Source organism: Canis lupus, chromosome 4 (assembly GCF_048164855.1).
Source record: "Canis lupus baileyi chromosome 4, mCanLup2.hap1, whole genome shotgun sequence".
Classification (NCBI taxonomy): Eukaryota; Metazoa; Chordata; class Mammalia; order Carnivora; family Canidae; genus Canis; species Canis lupus.
Genome location: NC_132841.1, coordinates 23,462,448 through 23,490,057, shown reverse-complemented (window position 1 = coordinate 23,490,057; position 27,610 = coordinate 23,462,448). Strand labels below are relative to the sequence as shown.

The 27,610-nt window shown below is 57.1% G+C and overlaps 2 protein-coding genes across 2 annotated transcripts in view; both read left to right on the top strand.

Moving 5' to 3' along the window:
* Positions 1–909, top strand: part of ASCC1 (activating signal cointegrator 1 complex subunit 1) — a 105,433-nt gene extending 104,524 nt beyond the window's left edge. Inside the window, exon 10 of the mRNA XM_072823501.1 lies at positions 776–909. Within this exon, the coding sequence (XP_072679602.1) occupies positions 776–781 (6 nt within the window). The 3' untranslated portion in view covers positions 782–909. The remainder of the gene's footprint in view (positions 1–775) is intronic.
* On the top strand, positions 845–27,400 carry SPOCK2 (SPARC (osteonectin), cwcv and kazal like domains proteoglycan 2). Its single transcript, XM_072823510.1, has 11 exons — positions 845–1,271; positions 12,980–12,990; positions 15,137–15,182; positions 15,412–15,526; positions 17,026–17,140; positions 18,845–18,959; positions 19,338–19,457; positions 19,928–20,146; positions 21,898–21,960; positions 23,378–23,515; positions 23,657–27,400. Exons 1-11 carry the CDS (start codon positions 1,079–1,081, stop codon positions 23,800–23,802), a joined length of 1,281 nt encoding a protein of 426 aa, XP_072679611.1. The 5' UTR covers positions 845–1,078; the 3' UTR covers positions 23,803–27,400.
* Positions 27,401–27,610: the final 210 nt, after the last annotated feature.

Genomic DNA, 27,610 nt, shown 5'->3' with positions numbered 1-27,610 from the left:
AACACATTTCTACAGGCAGTGATGAGGGTCACAGTTTAAACAAAAACCTAAACACCTCAAACAAAACCAGCCTCCCCTCCCAACGCCCTTCCCCAGTGGCTTCTTAGAATCAACTTGAAGTCAAAACCAGGAACAAATGTGCCTTTTACATATTTGCAGCCTTGAGGCAGATGAAATGGTCAGACGGTTGCCTTTTAGGGTTGCCCTAGGAAGGGCTAACAAAAGGGTTGACAGCCCTTAAACAGCTGCCTGGGGAGGAGGACATCTGCCTCTTTTACCAGCCATTCAGTGCTCAGGCCTTGCCTGTTAAAAAGCATGTGGAGCTGGGGAGCAATAGTTCAGAGGCAGCCAGTTGTTCTGTGGCTTTTGTCTTAAGGAAGCCACCCATTACTGTTAGAGCCATAACTCGCAGGAAGCCAGCTGTCAAGGCTGTGGCACAGACCCCTCTGGGTGGCAGGCAAGGGGAGACAGAAAGAGTGTCTGTGGCCAAATTCCCTTTTAGACACCTGAGCCTGACTGCCTTTGTAACTGGAGAGATTTGCATCCTCCCCCCTCCCATCTTCCCTGGGGAGACCCCGGGGCCCTCTTTTCTGGCTCTCCACCCTTGGAGAGACAGCGGGGACATTTCTCGGGATTTGGATTTCTTGGTTTGCAACTCCCCGAGTGCTAGGCTGGGCTGGGTTCTGCTGCGGTTGGCGGGCGTTTGGCGCTCTCATCTAGCGCTTCCCTTTGAAATCTACCCCCCTCCTTTTTTTTTTTTTTTTTTTTAAACCAGGTATGATGATGTCAAACGTGATGCTGATGCTACAGTTACAGACACGGCCCCTGCTGGCGCAGCCTCTCTGATTCTCTCTCCGTCTCCGCGGCCAGCGCTGGGCTTTTGCAGACAAGTGCATCTCCTAACCAGGTCACATTTCAGCCGCGACCCACACTCTCCGTCTGTCACCGGAGTCGGGCCGCAGGAGGAGGGCGGAGGAAGACGGCGGCGGCCGCTTGCCAGCCCCGGGGTGGGAAGAAGGACCCGAAAATACTGCAGAAGTCGAGACCGGCCCCCTCCGCAGGTCGGCCCCTGACCACGATGCGCGCCCCGGGCTGCGGGCGGCTGGTGCTGCCGCTGCTGCTGCTCGCTGCGGCCGCCCTGGCCGAAGGCGACGCCAAAGGGCTCAAGGAGGGCGAGACCCCCGGCAATTTCATGGAGGACGAGCAATGGCTGTCGTCCATCTCGCAGTACAGCGGCAAGATCAAGCACTGGAACCGCTTTCGAGACGTGAGTCTGCAGGGCCGCGAGCGCCGGGCGGCGGGTGCGGGGAGGGGGGCTCGGAGCGGAGCCGGGGTGCCCGCCCCGCAGCCCAGGCGGCTGCCCGCACCGAGGTCCACAGCGGCCGGCCCCGCGCAGCTCGGCGCCCCCTCCCCGACCCCCCGGCCCGGGACCCCAAGCCCCGCAGCCGCCCCGGGCCAGCCCCGGCGGGGACTTGCTCCCCGCTGCAGGTCGGGCGCGGAGAGGGGCGCGGGAGGCAAGGGGGTGCAGGGCGCGCGGGGTGGGGGCCCGGCTGCGGCTGCACCCCGACCGGCTCCCCTCCTTTTTTCGGTGGCAGAAAAGGAGCCCCCCCGCCCCAGGCCTGCCCCCAGCCGGGTGGATGCTGCAGCCTCCACATACGGGGCACTGCAGAAGGGGCAGGTCTGGGTGCGGCCGGCCGCTAGGTAGCATCGCCTTGCGCCAGTGCCCTCTGTCCCCACCTTGGCTTTGGGGGAGGGAGGACGGAAGGGGACAGAGCCCTCGGCTGGGGCTTTGAGTTGGGGCTGGGGGTGGGGGGCGTCCTAGCTATCCTCATTAGGCGACACGGTGAAAGGCGTGTCCATGATTGGGGCCGAGGCCACCTCCGGGAGGCCAGCGGGGCCAGGTCTGGGGTCCGCATGCTGAGTGGCTGCGAGCCCACGGGGGCTGGCTTTCCAGGACCAACCTTCCTTGGGGGAGCCCGGCCCAGAGAGGGGAGCTCCGATCCGGAGGAAAGACTCTGCAGCCCGGTGGGCTTGGAAAGCAGAGGGGAGAGCCCAGGAGCTGGGTCTGGGGTCCCTACGGGCCGCCTGCCCCGGCGCTGCCTTAACCTTGGGCCGAACTTAGCCCGGTGGGGGTTGGGGAGGCGGCTGCGGACCAGCGGGTTGCTGCAGCACTTTGTTTACGAGCACCTGTAGATCAGAGGGGAAACGGGAGGCTGTGTTCCCAGGAGGGGGAAGTAGGAGTTGGGTGGGGGTGGGGGGGCGGTTAGCAGAGGGCGTGGCTGGAACCCGGCGAAGGGGGGCCGGGTGTGAGGTGGAGGATGGGCCGGATACGGATGCACGGGAGAAGAGCGCTGGTCCTGGCCGCCTAGTGCTCTGGCACCTAGAAGCTTCTAACACGACCCCAGTGCTTGCCTTTGACTCGACACATTCCCTCATCAGACCCACCTGGTACAGCACTGGCCACACCATGACCTTCCTCATCTTCTCTTAAATTGTATGCATCCAGAAGTTCCTTAGAAATGTGTTTAAAACACACATGCTTCATATGATCTCCAGCCAAATGATGGGAAAAGGCAGAGATAGGAATCTTTTTGTTAGTGTGAGACAAGTGACAGTTTCTCTTCAAAGTCTAACCAGTAGGTTGGAATTGGTCAGAAAGAATTGCATGCGGCCAGGTGCCTGGGCCCTATACTAGGCAGTTTGCCCCACCCTCGTCTGGTACAGCGGAGGGAGGCAGGAGCCCCAGCAAGGCCTTTTCCGAGGCTCCTGCAGGCCCAGCACAGATTAGCTGCAGTCTCCCGCCGCTGCCTGGGAAGCAGCCCGGCCACAGCAGCGAGGGGGCGGCAGCAGGCTGGTCCATCCTGAATCCATGTGTCACCGGTCCAGGCCTCCCTCTGACTAGCTGGCTGTTTGATCTTCCAAAGTAAGACTGGTGAAGGTCAGAGGGAAAAGAAATGCTTAGCAGAACGGTAAACGTTGGTAAACCAAGATGCCTCCCCATCTCCCTTCAGCCACCTGCTTCCAATAGCCAACTCTGTAGGTGAGGATACATGACTGACTGCTTGACCCCCTGGCACAAGGCTGCCCACCTGTCTCCCTGCATTGGTGCCAATCATTTCCTCCTTCCTCCCATGCAATCCTCCCCTTCCTTCCATCAGAAGAAAGGCACCAGAGTTGAAGTTCTGCAGGACCTGACTCCATAGGATTCAGGGAAAGCTTTAGGACATGTATTAATTTGGGTGGCCTCGGGCTTTTATAGGACAGATGCCCTCCAAAACCCCATTTAGGGTGGCCTTGGCTATAGAAAGACAAGATCAAGGTGAGAAGGAGGCCAAGAGGGTCTGGCTCTGGGGAATCCATTGGCAGCTTCTGCAGAAGGGCAGGAGGCTGCTAGCTCAGAGCCACTGCATTGCACAACTCTTAGAGGTGCCACAATGTGATGGCGCCCCCTGGAGTTGTGCAGTGCTGGCCCTGCCCACAGGGACTCTGCCAGGACCACAGACACTTCTCATCCCTCCTCTGTTAGCAGAGGCCCCACTTCCTACTCTAAAGCCTGAAGGCCCTCTAGTTGGGCACAGTAGCATAGGGCTTTATATACATTTCATCAGGCTAGCTTTCTTGAAAAGATGCTCCTTGGATCCTCAAAGGATCCAAAAGAGAGATGGAAGTTCTTTTGAACCTCTAAGGCATTGCCAGGTTGAACCAGAGCCTTGTTCATAACCACAAAATGGTGCAGGCCCCCAGTTTGCCTGAGCAGAAGGGAGGCAAGCGAGAGGAGTGTAGTGTTCTTGGGGCATAGGATGGAGGAGTGAGTACTGCAGGTGAGGGACATGTCTCATGAGATGGTGCTGACTGCCCCGAGGGCGGGGAGGATTGAGGGAGTCAGGTGGAAGAGGTCAGGAAGACGAAGAAGAGGAAGAAAGCATGGGCAAGTGCTCCAACATGGAATTGGTCTGAGCTGGTTGGGGAGGGGAGTTCAGTTTAGCATTCTTTCTCTGAGCGCTAGGATTACAGGGAGGCAGGATTTACCAGCAGAGTAATCCTCCCCTCCAGTGGGTGCAGGGCTCTCACATCCTGTGCTTGGGTAGATTTCCTCTACTGCCCAATGTCTTGCTGCCAGGGAGGAGAGAATCTTATGCCAGAGGAGGTGGGGGTTGTGATCTAGCTGTGCCCTATCCTGGGCAGGCCTGGGCTTTTCAGAGGCCTGCTCCCCAAGTGTTCTTATCTCCGGATTCACTCCCTGCAGAACTGGGCGGGGGTGCGGGGTGGGGGGGGTGCGATCTTACTGCAGGTCTTCAGAACAGAGCATCCAGCGCTTCATAGAGAGAGATGGACCCGAGAGAGGAGACAGGCCCATTACACAGCATTCTTCCGGGCAGGTTCCAAGAGTCCGACTAGCAGCACGGAATGTTTTTTCTTCTTGGCTCTTCCCTACTTTGTACTCCACTTCCATTAAACTTTAATGATATTTACGGGCGTCTAGCACAGTGCTTGGCCCCCAGGAGGCACACAGTTAACGTACGTTGAATCACCGATTGTAGTGAGTGCTTGCATCTGCCGGTCCCTGCAGTAAACACTTGATAAGCATTGCCTCTTGTGCTCCTCGACAACCTGGGAGCTATTTACCATTTCTTCGTGATCCAGGCATTCTATGGTTGAAAAAATGAAGGTGCAGAGAAGTTAAGTAATGTACCCCAGGGTTGAATAGCTTACTTAGTAAGTGCCAGGCCTGGGATTTGAATCCAGGTCATCAGATTCAGCTCTGCTTCTCAGGGCCCTCTAGGCCTAACCTTTGTGACAAATGGGAAGGAAGAGTCGGCCCCGAAGAACACTCTACCCTAGCTTGCGCCCTGTGAGCCTCAAGGTTGCCCTGGCTGGTGGGCCAGAGCCCTCCGTGTCTTCGGCAGCCTGCTCCCCACTGCTTTACCTAGCCACACCCCAAAGGCAGCTCTGTACCCAGGAGAGTTCAGTGTGCTGGGAGAGCTCCAGCCCAGAAGTTGGAAGGCCTGGGTGCAGGTTTGGGCTCTGCCACTGGCTGGCCACGTGATGCCAGGTACGTCACATTACCTCTCCGAGTGTCGGTTCAGGCTAGGACACTAAAACAAATGGGTCAATGTGGAGGCATTTTGTCACAGGGCTGGAGGGCATCCATTTCAGGCGGGACTCCCCAGCCCCAAGCTCCGCAGACAACTACCAGATGGACCATCATCTCTGGGGTTAGCCCGCACCGTGCCTCAGTTTCCAGGAGAAGGACATTGATGTCTGTTCGCTCATTCAGTGCAGATCTGAGCACCTCCGGTGCACGAGGGGCCTCACCTTGGTCACGGGCGCTGGCCCAGTGAAGTAGAGCCTGCGGGCTACTCATGATTCTCACATTTTTATGATTGCCAAGTAAGCCAGTAACAAGTTTTAGCCACCAAGGGGCTCCCTCATCACCACCCCTCCCGTCTCCCCATTCCACACACCTAAACCAATGCAAGTGTGGGAATGAGATGCACAGATGTTTGTGAATAAGTGTGGGTGTGTGAGAAGAACCCCAAACTGGGTCAGAATGGATTCCATAATTGGGGTTTGGGGATGGGAGGGTGAGTCCTTCGCTGGCCTCCTCTTCTCCATTCTGATTTTGAATCCTCTCCCAACTGGAGGGCCTGGCGTCTCCTAGAATCGTGTCAGCATGGTGAGGGACACTTGAACACCCGGCAGGGCTCCAAGCCTTGGGAAGAGAGGGGAGAAGAGCACTCTGCCTGGAGAGGCTGTCGTATGGTCCTCTCACCTTCGAGGCAGGCTGAAGAGGGGAGAAGATCACCACCACCCCCGCTCATTCTCCAGGAGGTCAGAGGCTGTCTGGAAGACTGAAAGAGCCCTAACCTACCCCATGCCCCAAGGGCCGTGGGTGAACACTCAGCCCGTCTTCCTCATGAGAGGACAGAACTACCTGTGTGACCTTGTGAGAGCCACTTCACATTTCCAGCCCTTGATTTTCCTATTGGTTTAATCGGCTGACTAAACAGAAGCATCTACAGAGCGCTTATCCTTCCATGGCTCCAGGAAGATGGCACTAGAGCCAGTCAACAGCCCCTTCACCCTCAGACAGACCACCCACCCCACCCCACCCCTTCCACAAGCTGGGCAGCACCGTCTTGGGGTTTCAGGAAGGATTATCTTTTTGCTCCCAAGGAAGTATCTGTGACCAAATCAGGGTCGGGTATGCATTAGCCAGAGTCCGAGAAAGCTGAGAAATGGGGCCTAATGGCATCTTGGGGCAAACACCAGGAAATAGTCATCCTACCCTGTATAGGTTTCCCTGCAGGTGTAACATAGGTCTTCTTTGGGCTGTGAACAGGGAAACTAAGTGCCTAGGCCTGGGCGTGGATACACCCCCGGAGCTCACCTGGGTGGGCACACCTAGGCCCAGCTGCGGGAGGTAGGGTGATGTGGTTCTTGAAATGGGATAGCCTCTTAGCTCCTTCCTCAGGGTTCCTGTTGTATTTATTCGCCATAAAGTCATTTGGCACACGTTGGTGCTGCCTCTTGGCCTCACTTACGCTACGGGCTTGTATCTAAAGAGTGCTCCGACTGGTATTTTTAATGTGTGTTTATCGCATTCCTCCCATGGTTATGCCCCTGAGGGCAGGACCTTGGGGATAGACTGCTGTGTACCTTACCACCCTGTCTGCAGAGCATTACTCAGGGTATGTGTGTGTACACAGTAGGCACTCAGTATAAATGCACACATTATGGAATGTTCCAGAAAGGATCTCAACTAACTCATCCTGTGATCTGGGGAGAGCTCTTTCTCTCTCTGGACCCTGAAAGGTTGAGACAGTCAAACTAGAACCCTGGCACCCTGACTCTCCAATGATTCATTTGTAGGATAAGGAAGTGAATGACATCTTGAAGGAAGACTGTCTCCTCCCTGTCCTTCAGCCCCTGGACCTGTGGGCCTGGGCCTGACTGCAGCCAGCTTCCCCTCCCAGCCTCTCACCCATCCTCAGCATGCCTACAGAGCAATCCATCCACCTATCAGACCTGGGAATGGGTAAGCACAGGACTCCACAAGTGAGGACAGGTTCCCCGAGGCAGGGCATCCTGCCCCTGTGCTCTCTTTCCTGACATCAGAGAGGAGGTCAAGACTTCACTCAGTTGGAAGGACAAGCCAGGCCTGGCCAGTGTCTTACCTCTGCCTGGATGCAAACCTCTGGCCTTTCCCCTGTCTCTCCTTCCCTGGCACAGGTTGGAGTCTGAATTTATTAAGGCTCTGTGGCCCTATCCTCTGAGTTCTCGGTTTGGAAGAGCAGAGAGAGCAGAACTGTGCAGCCCCAGCGGCACTAAAACCCAAGCTCCTTTGTTTTCTAGATGGAGATGCAGTCCCACCCGAGGACCCCTCTCCCTTCTCAGCCCGGTCGGTGTTCTTTCCCCATACTGTGCCTGTGGTTCCACAGAGATCCCTGGGATTTAAATCCTTCCTCCACTCCTGTCCTAGAAAGGAAAACACGGTCTCAAGGCAACTCAGAATTCCAGGTCCCGTCTCCCTTGGATCCCTCCCCTGTTCTTTGCCCTTTATGGACTCTTGGGGCTGCTGCCTAGAACCAGAAACCCAGGGACAGAAGAATGACCGAGATGCCCCGAGTAGTGGAGAGGTTGAGCCCGTGGAGTGAGGGCATTGCTGCTTTCATACCTGAGGCCAGGTGGGGCCCCTGGCTTGCTGGGAGTGATAAGCACATTTTTGCCCTCGAAGGAAATTCCTCCAAGGGGAAAGGAGGTGGAGACCGCGAAGTCTCCCCCATGCCTGTCTCCCTCTTTGTGCAGGCGTGACGCACAGCCTCTGCTACTCCCTCTGAGAGAGGAACAAATATGTAACAAACGGCTGCCCCTGCTTCCATGTCCTCCACATGCCAGCCACTGCCTCCTCGAGGTGCCTTCTGCATGGGCCTGTGACGGCCGGGTCTGTCCCCCACTCATTCCTTTCTGGGTTCCTCACTCCGGGCTCCGCTGGCTGTTGGCAGGGATGGACGGGACAGGCCCCGGCCCCAAATGTCCCCACTCCTGGGCCTTCTCCAGGGGACCGGGCTCCACTGGAGGCTCCCTCACCTGAGGAATGAGGCAAAAATACTGCCAGGCACAGGGCCTTTCAGAGGTTGAGAGAGGCCTCGCCCACTTCCATTTTTAGAGGTTCTCAATCTTTTTTTTTTTTTTTAAGATTTTTATTTATTTATTCATGAGAGATAGAGAGAGGCAGAGACGCAGGCGGAGGGAGAAGCAGGCTCCATGCAGGGAGCCCAACGTGGGACTCGATCCCGGGTCTCCAGGATCACACCCTGGGCTGAAGGCGGCGCTAAACCGCTGAGCCACCCGGGTTGCCCAAGGTTCTCAATCTATTAAAAAAAAAAAAAATGAAGAAATGCCATAACAAGGTTACAAAAGTTGTGCCTTATTTAAAGTCTCATGATGGACATCTTCTAGTCCTGGCAGTGTGCCTCTGCCTCATTTGGTGACAATGTCAAAAGCCTATATTTGAGGCCCCTGATGGCCGTGAGACCCCAAAGTGCCTCTGGCCCACCTGCTCCCCTAGGCTCCCACCGTGTGTGCCAGAGAACCCAGGCTTCAGGGGTCCTGTTTTGTGGCTTTTGAAAGTCTAGAGCCTCACAGTTTCTCAAGCCCTCTGAGACATTGCACGGTCCCTCGGCAGCTCAGGGAGGAAGGCAGGGAGTCATCCCGTTTCATGGACAAGGGAGGTGGGGTTCGGCGAGGGCCATATTGGAGACTACAGGCTTGCTGGCAGTCAGCGGCAAGGCCAAACGGGGGCCCAGTGCCCTGCTTCCATGTTGGGGGTCCGTCTCCCCATCACACTGTGATGATGCAAAGAGGCAGGCGGAGATCTGCCCAGGTGCTTTTTAGTCCAATAAATCTGGGCCTGCGGCGGGGGGGGGGGTGGGGAGGTGGGGGGGTGGGGAGGTGGGGGGGTGGAGCTGCTCTTCTTTTCCTGTGTTCACTGCAGATCCCGTCCTCCTCAGCAGATGGAGAGGCCGGGAGAGATTGGGTTAATTCAAGCTGTGAAGTGAGCGGGTGATTTGGGTGCTAATTAAAATGACAGGAAGTAAACAGCGCTTGGAAACACCCAGCATGTGCCCCCTAAGCCCAGCTAGGCCTGCGCACTTACCGCCATCTCTCCCCCAGCTTGGCACAGTGGGCCCCGTCTCCATGGCAACCGAGCTGAGCCGTGGAGATCAAAGCAGGAGATGGGTTAGCTCCAAACCAGCCGAACCAGGGGCTTATGAAGGGGTTTCTGGGAAATGCCTGGAGAAGGCCATGTCCAGGTGTCTTCCCCCACCATTGCCAGCCCCTCTGCTGCCTATAGGGCTCCCTGCCTAGGGGTTGGAGCAGAGCTGGTGTGGTGGGAGGAACCACCCATGAGCTGGGATTGGACCTCTGGGTCCAGCTCCTGGCCTAGGACTTTCCTCATCTTCTAAAGTTATTGGATTTATGGAGCAGTACGGAGTCCTGGTTAGGGACACAGATTCTGGAATCGGGGTTCTGGGGATGTCAGTATCCTGCTGTGCAATTGATATGTGATCTTGTATAAGTCACTTCTCCAAGCCTCAATTTTATCATCTGAGAAATGGAGATAATAATAGCAATTTTCTCTTAAGGTTGTTGTAAAGAGTACCTGAGGGGCACCTGGGGGGTTCAGTTGGTTAAGCATCTGCCTTTGGCTCAGGTCATGATCTTGGGGTCGTGGGATCCAGCCCTGCATCAGGCTCCCTGCTTAGTGGGGACCCCACTTCTCCCTCTCCCTCTACCTCTCCCCTGCTGCTCATGCCCTCTCTCTCTCAAATGAATAAATAAAATCTTGAAAAAAAAAAGAGTACCTGAGCCAATAAATATAAAGTGCTTAGCACAATGCCTGCCACGTGGTAATTGCTGAAAAGATGTTAGCTGTTATTAGCAGTATTTTTACTATGTACTAGGTGCTGGGCATAGATGGATGAATTTTTTATTTTTATTTTTTATTTATTTATGATAGTCACAGAGAGAGAGAGAGGCAGAGACACAGGCAGAGGGAGAAGCAGGCTCCATGCACCGGGAGCCCGACGTGGGATTTGATCCCGGGTCTCCAGGATCATGCCCTGGGCCAAAGGCAGGCTCTAAACCGCTCCGCCACCCAGGGATCCCTAGATGGATGAATTTTATATGGTGTCTGCCGTCAAGGAACAGGCCATCTAAATAGGGCAGAAGCAACGGCATTGCTTGGTTGTAACTGGGACAGTAATAAACCACCCACTACAGTTGGCCTGAGGGGAAACCAGGTATGGGCCTGCGTTAGGGAAGATGATACCCAAGCCAGGTTTTGAAAATGAGTAGAAGTCCTGGATGCAGGACTTGAATAGAAGCTGGATGCAGGCACACTGCAGGCATCCCACTGAGGAAGGAGGCCGTGCCAAGGTCTGAGCATGCTGAAGCCTCTGCTGGCAGGGGCTGGCATGACCAGGAACAGATCGGGAAAAGATAGACTTTCTTCTGGAGGTAACAGGGAACCGTTAGGGTTGTTGTTGTTTAAGATTTTATTTATTTATTCATGAGAGATACAGAAAGAGAGAGGCAGAGGGAGAAGCAGGCTCCATGCAGGGAGCCCGATGTGGGACTCGATCCCGGGACCCCAGGATCACGCCCTGGGCTGAAGGCAGGTGCTCAACCACTGAGCCACCCAGGTGTCCCACCACTGAGGGTTTTTAAAATAGATATTTAGTATAGTTTTTTTCCCCTCATTAGAAAGTAAGACATGTTCACTGGGGTGCCTGGTGGCTCAGTCAGTAGAGCATGTGACTCTTGATCTTGAGGTTGTGAGTTCAAGCTTGCTGTTGGGCCTAGAGCTCACTTTAAAAATTAAAAAAAAAAAAAAAAGTAGAACATGTTCACATTGTAGAAAATTTGGAAACTTGGAAAAAGGCAGAAAGCCATCAAGGTTCTCTGTATTCCTATCCCCCAGAGCAAATCACCCTTAACATTTTGCTACAAATCCTTTTTACCTACTAACCTTTAAGATGTTTTTTCAAAATGAGAACGAGGTATATTCAGTGAAGGGTTTTCAGGAGGGATTGTGTCTGGAAGCATCCCTGCAGCTGCGGTGGAGTGGAGGACAAACGACAGGGAGACCCAGCCGACTGAGCCTGGGGTTGGCAAGGTGGGAGGGGGACGCGGTGCGGGGGGTGGTTGGAGAGAGCTGGGTGGGGTGGGGTGGACGGGATGTGGAGATGCTAAGGACAGCCTTCGCCTTGCTCCTGTAATCTTGGAGAGGGTGCTGTGATGAGCGTTCCGGGGCAGAAGGCCGGGAGCCCTAGTTCCAGTGAGTCAGCACACTGAGCATCTGCTTTGTGTGAGAGGGAGGGAGGAGCTGCTCTTTTTCCTCCCCGAGGCCCTACGTTAGAGGTGATGATGCCAGAGGAGATGAGGAGAGTGTTGGACCTAATGCAGAGCTTGCAGGACTCTACCCCTGACGGCGGCTCAGCACCCTTGGGAGCTGGACCAGCTCTACCGCCCATAAGGCTCCACGGGGCTCCGGTGGTCCTGGGGCAACGGACAGTTTAAAACGCTCTGCAGGTGATTCTAATGTGGGGTCATTGCCGACATCCACGTGGCACAGAGGAGGCCTGTCATGGCCCAGGATGCAGTGAGCCAAGCTTAGAGCCCTCTCTGGGTGCAAAGCCCTCCCCCCTTCTCCAGCACCCCCTTCTCAGTGCCAGATGGTTCCTCCCCGAGTGAGAGAGGCCTCGCCTGCCCTTGCCGGGTCATCCACAGAGTCCTGGCTCGGCTCTTCATCTGTCTTCTGACCCTTGGCCGGTTGCTCTGCCTCCCTGGGCCTCAGTTTCTTCCATTTCTATGTGGTTGATCCTGCGGGTCCTGCCTGCTTCACAGCAGGACCGCTGTGCTGAGCACCGCTGGGCGCAGGGACGGTCACGGCTGCTGAAACCACTGGGTAAAACAGGCGAGCTCTTCCATTGTCCAGAAATGTGGATCTCAGCCTAGGACCCACCCTCCCCCTGGCCTGGCCCTTGCTCCAGAGCCCTGGACATGGGCTCTTCCGAGTCCTTGTTTCTCGGGGGAGGACGTGATCGATCGGCAGCAGAGCCAGGACAGAACCAGGCCCCCTGTTTCCTGAGAAGACCTTCATGCCTTTATGGGACCATTTGTCACAACTGCTAATAAGCCCACTTGGGTGCCATAAATAGACACCATTGCATCGAAAGGCATCATTCACACTTGCCAACAGACACCTCCTTTTCAGCTTATAGATGGTGCTAGCCCACACTTGACATCAGAGGCCCCTAAATGTGTCCTTGGGCTCTGTCTGCCCCCACGCTGCCCACAAGACCTTGTCCCCCTTCCCCGAGGGATGCCTCAGGGCTGTTCTCCTCACTCCCCACTGGTCTCTGCTCTCCCTAGGGTGGGGAACAGGGAACTCTGTCTTTTCCACTTGCAGGGGCTCCTCCTGGGGCCTCTCCCTGCCCGTATCCTGCTCCTCCACCCGGAGTCCTTGGTCTCTTATACTCTTAACAGCTTTTATTAGTTGAGCACTTTCTAGACAGCAGGCACCCCGTGGACACAATCTTTAATCTCTGGCAAGTTCCAGGAGCTAGGTCCTGAGCTCCTAAAGGTCAAAGTGCTCACCCAAGGTGTGCTGGTTAGGGGGTGGGGGCACTGCATGACCCTGGGGCCCTCTCTTTCCCTCAGCCCCCTCCCTGGCTGGCTGTTCCCTCTCTCCTGGGAGCCAGGGCCTTTGGACGTATTGCGGAGGGTTGGGGGCTGGCCTGGGCCGAGTGAAGCGAAGGAGAGGGAGAAAGAGAGGAAGCGGACAGAAACACCCTGAGAGCAAGCCAGGAAGAGCAGAGCCAGTGCCCTGAGCCCTCCTGGGGAGAGGGCTGCGCCCCCCTCCCTCCCCAGCCCTGCCTCACCCTCCCTCTCTCTGCGAGGAGCCAAGAAGGCCAAGCCGAGGTGGTGGGGGGAGGGTTTGACGCCCAAGTGTGAAAAGTGGGGGCTGCTCACAGAAGTGGGCTTTGTTAACCTCATTTCTGGATAGAAACCATCTGGCCTTCGGTGAGCTGCCTCGAGGTGTCCTTGTTTCCTGTGCACACCCAGTGTGTACTGTTCCTCGCACGTGTGTGTGCATATGTGCACGTGCTCCCAGATGGGATCGGCACACCTGCACATAGACACGATTTAGGATATGTGCCCATGGGTGTGCTTGTGTGCGCCCGGGGCCCTCGTGAGTGCACACGTGTGTGCAGAAGCACTTGCCCAAGGACACGCTCGGCCACTGCGTGCTCTACCTGGTCTGATGCCCACTGCCCTCTTGCCCAGGAGGCCGTGATGATAAAGGCCTTTATCCCTGCCTGTTCCTCTGATGCCTGTCAATTCCCAGGAGAGATGTCAGCGGGCCCGGAGCCCCTGGGCTTTCAAAGCACCGATGGGTGCCCTCCTTTGTGCTTGTTGCAGCCCCCGTGTGGGTGCTGTCTTCTCCAGACCCCTCCCACCCCCACCCACAGCGTGGCCTCTGCCTCCCATCCCTGCACAGCTCTGATGCTTGGGTGGGAGGGACTCAGGATGAAGGGTGCAGCTGAGTGTGACCCCCAGCCCCCGAGCCCCGTGCAGAGGAGGCTGGCAGCTGGCTGCTTGCACTGCCGGATTCCAGCCCTGAGAAGCCGTCTCCCTGCCTGCCTGATGGAGCTTCCAGCAGGAGCATCCTGGGAGCTGGCCGCTGCTTGCAGCAGCTGCCTCTGCCCCATGAGGACCGTGGGGAAACCAGAGGGAGCAGGGGATTTAGTGCCAGGGAGCTAGGTGGGTGTGAGCTGCTCTGCCTCTGGCCTCAGTGGGCTCGTGGGCCCAGGGGAGGCCCTCGTGGCTGGAGCAGGGCAGGGAGCTGTCTCTAGGTGCCTGAGGTCTTGGAGATGATGTGCTGTCGCCAAAAGAGAGATCTGTGCTGGGGTGTTAGGAGACCCCAGTTCTGAGACACCGGGATCTGGGGTGGGTCACGTCCTGTCCGGGCTCTGGCCCCTCCTGCACACACAGGAGGCCGGACCAGATGGCCTCAGAGGGCTTTTTCAGGATCCTATATCCGAGGATTTGCAGCTGGACTGTGGTGAGGAAACCAGGGACATCAGAAGGGACTGTGGCCCCCCTTTCTCTCAGTGGTGATCTGAACCCTACAAGAGAGTCAGACCCTGAGTGAGAAACAGTTCCTGTGCAGTGGAAGAGAGGCCCTCCTTCTTGTCCCACTCACATGGTGGCAGGTGGCAGGTGGTAGGGGAGGGGACTGACACGGGAGGGTCCCTGGCAGAGGGAGGGAGGGAGTGGTATTTCAGGGACACCTGAGGCACAGGCCTAAGGATCACTGTTCCTGGGTGGTATGCGTCCCTTCCACGGCTGTCCTAATGGTCGGGCCAGGGCAATGGAGAGATGGGCCTCACCCTCTCAAAGCCATGGGCTTCACTCTAGTGCTCTGAAAGCCAGCCCTGGGGGGCCCACAATGCTCCCTGTAGTGAAGACATAGGAATACTGGCCTCCAATGGAAGGCCATAGAGCTTAGAGGACCAGAGCCATCAGAGACCACTGCCCAGTGCCCATGGTCACATGATGAGGCCTGTGGAGCACTGGGACCACGTGATCTGAGAGTGGGCAACACACTAAAGTCCCCATCTCTCCTTCTCTCCTCTCCTTCCATTCCCTGTGGCCTGCTGCTGCTGTTTCCTGATCCCCAGGAGGTGGAGGTAAGTACCGCTGGGGGCCCCACTGTGCATGGTCCCTATGCAGCCCCACACCCCACCCTCCTCTATTCTCCCTCTGCACCCTCTCCCCGATCTCTTTCCCGCAGCTCCCAGCATGATGGGCGGTGGGGGGGGGGGGGGTCAGGAACGTACGGGAGATGCTGGAAGGGATTCTGGATAAGGGTTTAGGGAGATACAGTTCTGGGGGAAGCAGCTGGCAGGGCCCAGGTGGCCAGGGGTCGTCTGGGCAGTCACGGAGGTGATAGCAACTAGCATGTGGGGGCTGTGGTCCAGCCTTCTTCCCTCTTGGCTGTGGAGTTGAGCCTTGGCTCAAGGGTGGCCCTTCGTTTCTTCCCTACCTCTCTGTCCTTTCTTAGGATGACTACATCAAGAGCTGGGAGGACAATCAGCAAGGAGATGAAGGTAATGTCATGCCCCTCCCAGATAAGGTAATATGACTGACACCCGTGAGACTTGAGACCCAACCATGGCCTTGGAGGCTCTGTGGGAGCCAGGCTCCAATGGAAGTGGGGGTTTGGAGCTCTGGGCTACTGGAGAGAGGAGCTTCTCAGCCTAGAAGTGGGGCTGGGGTTCCTGGGCTCTCTGGCACTGGTTTCCAGGTGACCTGTGTCCTGGTCCTGTGTCCCTGCAGCCCTGGACACCACCAAGGACCCCTGCCAGAAGGTTAAGTGCAGCCGTCACAAGGTGTGCATCGCCCAGGGCTACCAGAGGGCCATGTGCATCAGCCGCAAGAAGCTAGAGCACAGGTGAGGGGCTTGGGGTGTTGGGGGGCTTGGGGGCATGCTTAAATAGCAAGGACTTGCTTGAGTGTCTCCTATGTGGCAGTTATCTATTGCTGCAAAACGACTGACCCCAAAACTTTGTGCTTAAGACAAGTGTATTATCTCACACAGTTTCTGAGGGCCAGGAATCTAGAAGTGGTTCTGTTGGATGATTCTGTCTCAGGGTCTGTCATGAGGTTACAGTCAAGATGCTGGCCAGGGCTGCATCATCCGAAGGCTGGACTGGGGCTGGACGATCCACCTCTGAGCTCACTCATGGGGCCGTTGCTTCTACTCACATAGACCTCTGTCCATAGGGATGCTTGAGTGTCCTCACAACACGGCATCTGGCTTCCCCTAAGCGAGGCATCCAGAGGAGAGAGAGAACAAGGAGGAAGCCTCAAGGTCACTTACAATCTAGTCTCGGAAGTCTACATTGTCATTTCTGTCACTTCTCTTTGTTAGAAGCAAGTCTCTAGGGGAAGAGAATTACGCTTCATCTTTTGAATGGAGGAGTGTCAAAGAATCTGTAGACATCTTTAAGACTACCACGCTATATGAGATCATTCACCAAGCAGTGTGGGACTCAGGGAAAGGCATCTCTCCTCTCTGGGACTCGGGGTCCATATCCATAAGACAAATAGGTTGGCCCAGATAGTTTGAGATTCTTTCCAGCTCTGACATGCAACGACTTAATGAAATATTTAAGGTCATAGCTTCTGAGGCTTGTAGAGCAGGGAAAGGTGTTAGCTCCAGCCCAAGGACAAAACCTGCCAGGATCCAAGACCCCTGGAGAAGGTCCTGTTTCCCTCCTTTCTCTCTAGGAATCCATGTTTCTCCGTGAACTCTTACATTTTGTAAATGTTGGTGAATAACTCAAAGACAAAAACCTTTGGTTGCTTGGGGCGTCTGGGTGGCTCAGTGGTTGAGCATCTGCCTTTGGCTCAGGACATGATCCTAAGGTCCTGGGATCGAGTCCCACATCGGGCTCCTGCAGGGAGCCTGCATCTCCCTCTGCCTATGTCTCTGCCTCTCTCTGTTTGTTTCTTATGAATAAATAAATAAAATCTTTTAAAACAAAACAAAAAAACCTTTGGTGGCCAAATAAAATGAATTTCTGGGCCAGATGTGGCCTGCAGGCCATCAGTTTGCAACCTCTGATTTGGTGTGACCCCTTATGCAAGGTGCAACTCCTTTTCAAATCTTGCACTCAGACCTGGAGTTGCTGAAGGCCCCCCCTGGACTCAGTAACCACAGGGAAGGGGAAGCTGAGGGTCTGTACCCTGCCCAGTTGGTTCCATCCACCCTTCTGAGCCAGAGGAGGATCTGGCTGGGGCTGGTGGGGAGGGTGGGCAGGGGCAGGGAGGAGACTGCATGTGCTGTAGATCACCAGGGCCAGCTTCTTGTTGGAACCTTCATTTTCTGTGTCCCTCATTCATTTTCACCTCTACCCCTGTGCCCTCCCTATCCCTGTTCTCCCATAGGATCAAGCAGCCCACCCTGAAGCTCCCTGGAAACAAAGACACCATCTGCAAGCCCTGCCACATGGCCCCACTCGCCTCAGTCTGTGGCTCTGATGGCCACACTTACAGCTCAGTGGTGAGGATCCCTGGGCCCAGGTGGGGAGGGTGGGATGGGGGGCTGGGTTTACATCTGAAGCCATAGAGAGCAGAGAGGACAACCAGAGCCTCCTGTGGGGCTCCCAGTGCTGACACAGGGCTAGAAATGCTTGGTCACTGCTTGCAGTGTGGTCAACCATAGAAGGGACACCTGAGCCCCGGGGTGACAGGGTGGTGATGGGGAGCTCCCTGAGAGTCGGAAGCAGACCCTGCCCCGTGCCCCCCGCCCCCCCCGCCCCCAGCCTGAGGCAGGTGCAGGTAGGCAGTGGGGCTTGGAAGACGCAGCTGGGCAGGTAACTGCGAGTCAGAGTAAGTGAGGCAGGTCCTCAAGTACCCAGGGCTCTGGAAGGAAAGAGCCTTGTCACCCAGTTGTCAGGGAGCTGGGTGACTGATGGAGCTTTCAGCAGGCAGATTTCCACCCAGAGAGGAAGGTGTTTGCCAGCAAGCACCAGGCGTTCTGGGGCAGAAGAAGATAATCCTCCGGGAGACAACCATGTGGGAGGGAATGGTGGTTGGGGGGAGCGAATCCCTACCTTACAGGATTTTTCTGAAGGTTAAATGAGACATTCACGAAAGCATTTTATAAACTCTAAAGTACCATAGAAAGGCAGGTGCTCATTTAGCAAATGATTGCTAGCAAATGCTTCTGCTGGCAACCAGGAGTGGGGAGTGGCTTGGTTTGGGGAGGGCGCTATGGGCTATGGTTGTTGGGTTCTGGGGCTTAGGAACCCAACCTTAGGGTTTTGGGGTGAGATGCAGGTTTATGAGCCCCATGCTGTGGGGGAGGGGAGAGAATCAGCCAGAGGCTGGCCCTGCAGAGGCAGGAGGGAGAGGAGGAGGCAAGGCTGTCCCACAGGCCCCCTGCAGGCAGGAAGCTGCCCTCCCAGGTCAGGGAGCCGTCTGCGCCAAGGGGGGCATCATCAGCCCCGTGGCCCTGGGCATCTTCCCAGCCCCGTGGCCGTGGGCAGCCCTCTGAGTTCTCTGCTGACCCTCACGGAGCTGTCAGCGACCAGCGGAGATCATATAAGACCCTACGACAGCTTCTTGTTAGCCATCATCCCACGGGGGTGAACCACACAGGACCGGGGCAAGCACTTGAAGGGCAGGGAGTGGGTGAGACCCTCTGCAGGGCTGGTGCTGGCGTCAGCAAACAGCTGGGGCTCTTAGTAAAGGCGGGAGAATTGGCAGATGTTAGCATTGAGGCGGCAGCTGTCGCCCAGAGCCCGTCGGAGGTAACCTCCATGGGAAGACCCCTGAGGAGGGGCCGGCAGCCAGTTACCCAGGGACTGAGGGACTGTGGTAAGAGGGAAGATAGGCCTGAGGGCAAGGAGGAAGGGGCCATGGGCAGCTCAATGGGGGGGGGGGGTTGGGGGGGTGGAGGGTGTGGGGACATTGGTGTCCTGGGAAAGATAAGTGTGCAGAGACATTAAGCTAGTGTAGACTGGGGTTCCTGGGAGCCTTTGAATCCCTGGGAACCCCTTTCTGGGTCTGCTGCCCCTGCAACACCGTGTACCTTTGCCCCCACACTCCCTTGAGGGACCAGGAGGGCTGGCCCTCCAGGCTGTTTGCGGGTGCTGTACCTCCCATCAGATTGGCTGCTTGGTAGGCTCCGAGTGCCCCCAGCTACAAGTAGCCATGGTGAGCACCCGCCCCAATCACGTAACCCGACCTTTCTTCTGTGCAGTGTAAGCTGGAGCAGCAGGCGTGCCTGAGCAGCAAGCAGCTGACCGTGAGATGTGAGGGCCCCTGCCCCTGCCCCACAGAGCAGGCCTCCCTCTCCACCACCGATGGCAAGCCAGGTACTGAGGGGGGCTGGGGAGGCCTCACCGCCAGCATCTCCTGGGCCGCCTCCTTCAGGGCTCTGGGATGCTAGGAGCAGGATGGGAGAAATGGGAAGAACAGGGACAGGCCTGAAGACCCATGGAGCTGGGGGGCTTGGGCCTCAAGTTTAGGGAGCATGTGCTGTGTGGTCTCAGCGCTGGGGACTGAGCAGGGAGGAAGATGGGAGAGGACAGGAAGGGGGAAGGAGTCTTTGGTTTCTCTTTGGTTTCTCACTCCCCTTCCCTCCTGAACGCCGCCCGGGTTTGGGCCTGGAGGGCAGCACCCCAAGCTGAGACCATGCTGTGCCTCACCCTGCCTTTCCCTGTATGCCTTTCTCCCCATTCTGCTGACTCTAGAGACCTGCACAGGTCAAGACCTGGCTGACCTGGGGGACCGGCTGCGAGACTGGTTCCAGCTCCTTCACGAGAACGCCAAGCAGAATGGCTCGGCCGGCAGTGGGGCCAACCTGGCCAGCGGTACAGAAGCTGCTTGCTCTGCCTGGGAGGAGGGAGGGTGGTGGGGAGATGGGTGCGCACGGGGCCAGCCTGCCTGGGGCGCCCTCCTGAAGACCCTGAGCTTCCAGAAGGACCTAGCCCCGGAACAAGGGGAAGGTGGCTTCAACCAGACAGGAGGCAGTTGGTTAGCTAACAGGAAGAACTTCTCAAAGTGGGTGGAAGGAGCTTAAACCCTAAAATGGGGAACCAAGAGAAGGCAAGAAATTCTCTTTCCTGAAGGGCCTTCCAGACAGGCTTTTGAATAGCTTGGGTGCAGCCCTATGTAGAGGCAGAGGGACTGACCTTCGGCCACACTTGAGTTTCTCACTCCCCCGGTTACATTCTAAGCTGCCCTGACCCTGACCCTGGCCAGATGGAGAGGTGGAAGGATGCGTGGACAGATGGATGGGGTGGTTTACCTTGGGCGTGCCTGAACCTGGCCTTCTCCCCAGGGCTGGACAAGAGCCTGGGGGCCAGCTGCAAGGACTCCATTGGCTGGATGTTCTCCAAGCTGGACACCAGCGCCGACCTCTTCCTGGACCAGACAGAGCTGGCCGCCATCAACCTGGACAAGTATGAGGTCTGCATCCGCCCCTTCTTCAATTCCTGCGACACCTACAAGGACGGCCGCGTCTCCACCGCTGAGTGGTGCTTCTGCTTCTGGAGGGAGAGTGAGTGTGGCCCCTGGCTGGCCCCGCCCCCTACACCCCCACTGCCCAGCTCACCTGCTCCCTGCCCTCTCCAGCTCCACACCTCCTGGAGCCCAGGAAAACCAGCACTTTAGCTCCATTCCTTGCCAAGCTCCTCGGTGATCCAGATTTTGTGGGTCCTGAAGCATATGCACTTTGGGGAGAGTAAAAATGGAAAATTCCTAGAGCCCCTTGGGGTCTTGGAGAGGGCTGCTGGGTCCTAAAGCTGAAGCTATATTCGCTTTTCAGTGATGCCACTTCTGGGCATGTCTCACATTATTTGCCCCAAATCTGTGATTGTCAGCCTTAGAGATAGGGCATCATTTGCTAGCTTTCTATATCCTGAAGCAGAGCTGGGCATGTGCTTCGAGATCATCCAGGCCAGGCAGCAGTCATCATCAGTGGGGAAACTGAGGTCCCTGGGGGTCAGCCGACTGTCTGGCCCGGGAGGTAGGGGAGGCCCTGGTGCTCTGCCTCCGCTGTTCTTCCTAGTTCCCGCCTCGCTCTCTCCTGTGGTGGAGGCAGTACGGCGTCCATGGCCTGAGGCTGAGCCGTCCACTAGGGCTCCACCGCAGGCTGGTTTGGGACCCTGGGCAAGGCACCGAATCTTTCTGAGCTCAGTTTCTTCATCCAATTTGGGAGATAACACCTGCCTGGGAGGCTGTTGTGAGGGTGACCAGAGAAAATCTGGATGCAGAGCCCCATCTAGATCACAAATCCATCCTCTAGGGTATGGTGTCTCCATCACTTTTAGGGCCCCCACCTGCCCCGCCTCCTGGTGCTTTCACCTTCCAGGCCTTTGAAGTTCATTCTGTTGATTCTGTACAGCAGCTTCCTCGGGCAGGAGGCTGGGGACTGATCTCATTTTACAGTCAGCCAGGGCCACTGGCTGGGAAGGGCTGGGGACTTCTCAAGGTGACAGGCAAGTTAGATTTGGCTGCAGTTACATTTGGGTTTCTTCTTTTTTTTTTTTTTTTTTTTCTTTTTTTTTTTAAGTAGGCTCCAGGGGATCCCTGGGTGGCTCAGAGGTTTAGCGCCTGCCTTCGGCCCAGGGCGTGATCCTGGAGTCCCGGGATGGAGTCCCACGTCGGGCTCCCTGCATGGAGCCTGCTTCTCCCTCTGCCTGTGTCTCTGCCTCTCTCTCTCTCTTTATGTCTTATCATGAATAAAAAAAAAGGAAAAGTAGGCTCCATGCCCAGTGTGGAGCGTGACACAGGGCTTGAACTCATGATCTTGAGATCAAGACCTGAGCTGAGATCAAGAGTTGGACTCCTAACCCACCGAGCCACCTGGGCACCCCTATTTTTGAGCTTCTGTCTAACTTTCTTACTTCTGGTCTTACGTTTCTCCTTGGGCCTCTCCCCTGGGGAATCCATGCACTCCACCTCCTCTTCTGGATCCTGTGTCTTCATCCCAAGACTTCCCAACATCCTCAGGGAGCCTTGGGCTTCTTGGGGCACGTCAGCCTATGGCACAGCCATGAAATGGCCTCCCCCAGTCAGAGTTTGTTTTGTTTTGTTTTGTTTTAATCTTGCAGAGCTCCTATGTCAGTTTTTGGGAACTTGGAGGGCTCTGTGCATCTCACTACCACCGTGGGGCTTCCTCAAATCAAAGCCTGGGTATTTTCATCTTGCAGAGCCTCCTGCCTGGGCTTCTAAGCCTTGGGGGCCACTCTGTGAGTCCTGCCAGCACCATGGGATGGCCCCCATCAGAGGCTGCTTCTCTCCCCACAGAGCCTCCCTGCCTGGCTGAGCTGGAGCGCATCCAGATCCAGGAGGCTTCCAAGAAGAAGCCAGGTGAGGGGGCTGGATGGGGCTCAGAGGAGGTGGGAGGTGGGGGCGGGGGTGCTCCAGGGTCCCCCTGAGGCCCAGAGACTCCAGGCTCCGGGCATTATGGAAGACGCTGAGTCCAGAGCAGGCCCTGCCTAGGAAGACAGGAAGCGAACTTCCTTCCTGTGCTTACCCTCGTGGTGGGACAGACAATCCCAACCAGCCCTTCAATAAGGGTGTGCTAAGCACTAATTCTGTGCTCATCCATTCTGGGCCTGGAGAATGGGACAGCAGAAGGTTCCTAGAACCTTCCATTCAATTCATTTCAGCAGGGGTATGTGAAACTCAGGTGAGCCCCCTCCACGGCAGATGTTCGTGTCTGCCTCAGACTCGAGTGCCAGCCCCAGAGAGGATAGTAGACCCGGCCCAGGTCAGAACTGATGGGCAAGACGGTTGGTCCCTGGTCTCAGAAAGCACGCAGGCTGCTTGGGAGAACACAACACACGGGTTGACATGCCAAAAAGACAGAGCTACCAACTGTGGCTTGCGTATGTACGGTGCTGAGGGAGAGCACAGTGGGTAGAGGTTAGCCTGGGCGTCTGCAAAGGCCCCTAGGGGAGCTGGTGTTCAAAGGAAGACCTGAAAGAGGAGAACGAGCCAGCCAAGGGCAGGACAAAGCTCAAGGTTCTTGAGAAACAGAGAAAAAGGGCCCATGTGGCTGGATCATGGTGGCTGAGGGGACAGACGTCCAAGAGGCGGATGACATAGGGCCTTGTAGCTCCTTGAGTGCAGCTGGTATTTAACTGGTACATGGGATCAAATGCTGGAACCACCCTACAGGGCCTGTTGACTGAGAGCCCAGTGGGCTTTGGGGATGGGCATTAGTGCTACTTCCGCCAGGAAGCCGCACTCGTCCCTCCCAGAAGCAGTCCTCTCCGGCCTGTGTTCCCTGAGTGTACTCACTGGGCCTCGGGGCACCCATCCCATAGTGCCTGGAATTGTCATTTCTGTGTGTGTCTCACCCACCTCCCCGGGGGGGCCGCGTCCCTGCTGGGTCGGTGCTCTCAGAAGCAGCCTGTTGGGTGGACAGAGGAGCCGCGGTTCCAGGGCCTGAGGGAAAGTGAGTGGGGCCTGAGGCTGAGAGGACAGGCCTGGGCACTGTTGACAGAGGACAGCCAGGCCAGAGGAGCAGCTGCAGGAGCTGGGGTGTGGAGTGCTCTGACATCAGGGAGGCAGGCTTATCTTTGGCTCCAATCAGTCCAGCCAGGAGAAGGGCCAGCGACCAGCCCTGGGCTCGTTGGGAGGCTGCTACCTGGGCTGGCTGGGCTCTGGTGGGGGCTGGGCGCTTGCTCATGCGTGCCCCAGGCTCCAGGGCCACCTCTCGGAAGAGCTCACACCTCAAGGCATCTGCTCTGACCCTGCTGGGGGCGCCTGTTGTGTTCAGGAATCTTCATCCCGAGCTGTGATGAGGACGGCTACTACCGGAAGCTGCAGTGTGACCAGAGCAGCGGTGACTGCTGGTGTGTGGACCAGCTGGGCCTGGAGCTGACAGGCACCCGCACGCACGGCAGCCCCGACTGCGGTAAGGGTGGCAACATGGGTCCCCCCACCCCACATCTGCAGCTGGGAGGGCTCACGGGGGGCAGAGCTGCTCTGTGCCACAGGACTCCAGGGAGGCGGCTAGCCGGGCCCTAACCTGCCCCTCGGCTTGTTCCCCTCACAGATGACATCGTGGGCTTCTCAGGTGACTTTGGGAGTGGTGTCGGCTGGGAGGACGAGGAGGAGAAGGAGACGGAGGAAGCAGGCGAGGAGGCTGAGGAGGAAGAAGGCGAGGCGGGCGAGTCCGACGATGGAGGCTACATCTGGTAGATGGCTCTCGGGGGGGCCACGGCAGGCCAGGGTGCCGGTGGCCGGGGGAGACAGGCCAGCAAAGACCTGGACAGAAGCAGGCAGCTTCCGCATGGATCCGGAATATACAGTTGGAAGGACCCTGGCTCCAGCGGGGAGGACTGGATGCGTGAGTGTGCATGGCACGTGTGCGACGTGTATGGCCAGGACGTGTGAATGTGTGTGAGTGTGGCATGCGCTGTCAAGTGTGTCCTTGGTCCACACTGCTCCAAAACCTCCTTGTTGTTTTCTTTCCATGTATTGTTGGTTTTAAAGCACACACATTCAGAGCACACATACACACACCACAAGGTCAAAACTGATGAAATGAGCTGCCCCCTGCCATGTCCCCAAGCCTCATCCACCCCTGTACCGACCACCTTGGGTTGCCCTGAATGGGGTCTCTCGTCTCGATTGCCATCCTTGGCTCCCCCAGCCCTGCCTCCTCCTGCCCGTGCCTGCCCTCTCCCACCTCGCTCCGTAGGTGTCCCCACTGCAGAAGGGAGGGAAGGCAGGGAGCTGTCTGCTGGCTGGGGTCCTCCTGGAGCTGGGTCAGTTTGGCTGGGACACGCCCACCAGCCTCTGATGACATGGGGGTGATGACACCTGCTACAGTAAGCCCGTTCCCTTTGCTGGATTCCCCAGCACTAGAGAAACTGCTCTCCTAACCCAGACCTGCGTGAGCAAGGGTGGCTGAAGCTGGGGCAGGGGAAGGCCTTGCTGCCAAGCTGCTGGGGTGGAGCAGAGTCAGGAGGAAGGAAGGGTCTGCCTTTGCAGACCTGGCGGGAGCTCTGAATGCCAGGCCCTTCAACAGCCTGGCCCCTTCCTGTGGGCCTCAGGGTGGCGGGGTGAGGGGGGCACTGGTCTGGGCCGTTCCCTTGGAGGCAGTGGGCCGTGGTTATGCAGGTGGGTTCTGCTGGGCCTTGCAGGGCTGCTGCACTGCCCTTGGTCCCCTGGGCCGCTCTGGGCACCTCAGGATGGGGCAGCAGGTGAAGAGGCTGGGTTTCAGCCAGGGGTGCGTGTGTGTGTGTGTGTGTGTGTGTGTGTGTGTGCACCCACCATCTAGACCAATGGGAAGGTTGTCCCTGAGACGCGGGGAAGGAGAAGCTGGGAAAAGCTCCACTTCCATGAGCTTTCCCCATCTCTCCTCAAGAGGATGGCACCAGGCCCGCTTCCTTCCCTTCCCCTCCCAGCACCTGGGGTGCCCCTCTGACCCCTCGGAGGGTCCCCTGAGGCTGCTCCGGTGGCTTCTCCAGGCTCCAAAGTGTTCAGAAGTGTGAAGTGTTCAGGAGTGGTGAAGTCACAGGGGCCAGGACCGGGGCAACCAGAATCTGAGGCCATACCTCCCTGTTCCTCTGCAAATCTCCTTGCCAGGCGGGAGCCAGGATGGATGAGACGGTGCCCCATGTTTTGTTTTGTTTTGTTTTCTGTTCCCTTCTCTCCTCCTTCCCAAGCAAATTTCTTAACACCCTTGGTGAAGAATTTCTAACCTGGACCTGGGCCTCTGCTGCCCTTCTGTGCATGGTGAGCGCAGTGCGTGTGTGAGTGAGCGTGAGTGGGTGTGAGCAGCTGTATGCGTGTGACCGGGTGTGAGAGCCTGGGGGGGTCACCCCCCGGGGGGCCGGAATGTAGGGAGGGGTGCCCGTGTGCTGGGCGGGCTGCTGCGGTGGGGGCCCCGGGCCGAGGCTCCCCGGACAGGGCTCCAGCCCGGCCCTCCCCGGCTTCTATTGGACCTTCTGGAGGAACCCCAGCCAGTCTCCCCTTGTACTGCGCCCCGGAGTCAACATCTTTCCAGTCCTGTCCTGGGGAAAATAGCAAAACCGCAGTTAGCCCCACGAGCCGCTTCGCATTCGGCAGCCCAGCAGCACAGGTCTAAGTGTCACGCTGTCCTAGACCCCCACGTCCGCTCCCCCCAGCCCTCCTCCCTCTCCCCACCCCCTGGCCTGGGCTCAGGCCCACCCTCTGCTCTAAGCCGCTGCCCCCCCTCTCTGGGAGCTACTTGAACCTTCCTGCTCTCGCTAGGATTGGAGTTTGTCCGTCTCGTCCCTCTGCCCCAGTGAGGCTTCTGGAACTGTCACTGGGAGCATCTGTTGAGGAGGCTGGGGCATTGCAGGGTGGGAAGGGGGCGCAGAGGAAGGGGCACCCCTCTCTCACTGTCACCCTCCCCTCCTGGGGGCACATGCTCTCCCTGTGTCTCTGGGTCTTCTGGTTGTGCACGTTTCTTATGACCTTGTAAATATGTTGTAGAAAGAAAGCAAAAGGCGCTGAACTAGACCCCGGTGGGACTCGGGGGTCCAGCCTTGCCCTGTCTCTGAAGCCCCCGCACTGCTTTTCACCCCACTTTCTGACACTGAGGGTCCCCCCTCCCCAAGAGCTAGACATAGCACCTTGTTCCCAGTGGGCTGACAGCCTCCAAGTGACTTCTTGTCCGACAAGCTGCAGGTCTTTCGAGAGCAAAGTGGCAGGGTGGGCCTTCCCTGGCTCCTGGGATTCCCGCCCTGCCCACCTGCCACCCAGCTGCTCCCATGTCCCCCTGCTCCGACATCCCCGCTCCCCTGGTTTAGGCGGGCAGTGGGAGGAGGGCTCTGTTGAAAAGAGCTCCCCCCAAAGGGAAGAGCAGTTTCTCGCCTGGCCCTGGAGCTGTCCTTGGCCGCCCCGGCCTCCTCACCCAGGGGCGCCGGGAGAGATGGGTACGTGTCTAAGATGGGGTGGTTGGAGTCGGGGAGAACAAATGTGCCTTGAGAGACCACTCAGAGGGTTCAGGGTGATGGGGAAGGAGGCGCGGCATCCGAGCTCAGGAAGGAGGAAGAGGAAGGCGAAGTGGACAGGGTAGCACGCGACATCACGACGGCCCCCCGTTGTCCCACTGGTGCTGTGACCACTCGCGGTCGGTGGTCACACTTCCTGCCCCACGCCAGCCCACCTGGTGTTAGCGGCCACCCCTGCGCCTTTCATGAGCTCTGTCTGCTTCCAACTCACCTCTGAGTGGGTGGGGTCCCTTGGGACCCGCATGGGACTCCTCCATTTCACCAAAGCCTCACACCTCAGCCCTTGGGGAGGACGAATGGCTAATGGCACCATCGTGAGGCTGTGGGCTGGCGGGGGTCAAAGGGAAGAGACACTGGGGGTACAGAAGGAGACTCGAGACGTCCCGAGGAAGTCGCAAGCAGAGCAAACTGCTTTATAGCCTGAAGCCTACTTAAAATTGTGTGATGTGCAATAACTGAGCTTAGAGTTAAGAATTGTGTTCAAGTGCTTGGATTTCCGTCTGTATATTTAAGTGCTGAAATCGTATCTTTCAGTAATTTTAGATGTCTTAAAAAAAATCGAAAAACAAAGTGTTAGACCGTGTATGTGCATTGATGGGCACTCAAGCGTCCCGTGAGTCACCCCACCCTCTCCCTTTCCCCTGTGCCCCCAGGCCCTTGCCCCCAGCCCCCCCTCCACTTGGGGACCCCGCCTCGTGTTGTCTTTATCTGCCTATTACTCAGCCTAAGGAAACAAGTACACGCCACACATGCATAAAGGAAATCAAATGTTATTTTTAAGAAAACAGAAAATAAAAACTTTATAAACACCACCCACTGGCGATGTTCTGATTACTCTTCCTCTGGGAGTCATTTTTCAAAAAATTCCCAGATGCAGTCCCAGCGGCAGATGCATGGTGGGGGGCATGTTCCCCTTATTCTCCTTCCTGTGTAAGACCCCAGAGAGGGTGGGACTGGGGCGGGGGGTTGATCTGAAGGGAGAACCAGGAACAATGTAGAAGGATTCTTGGTATTATTGCAAA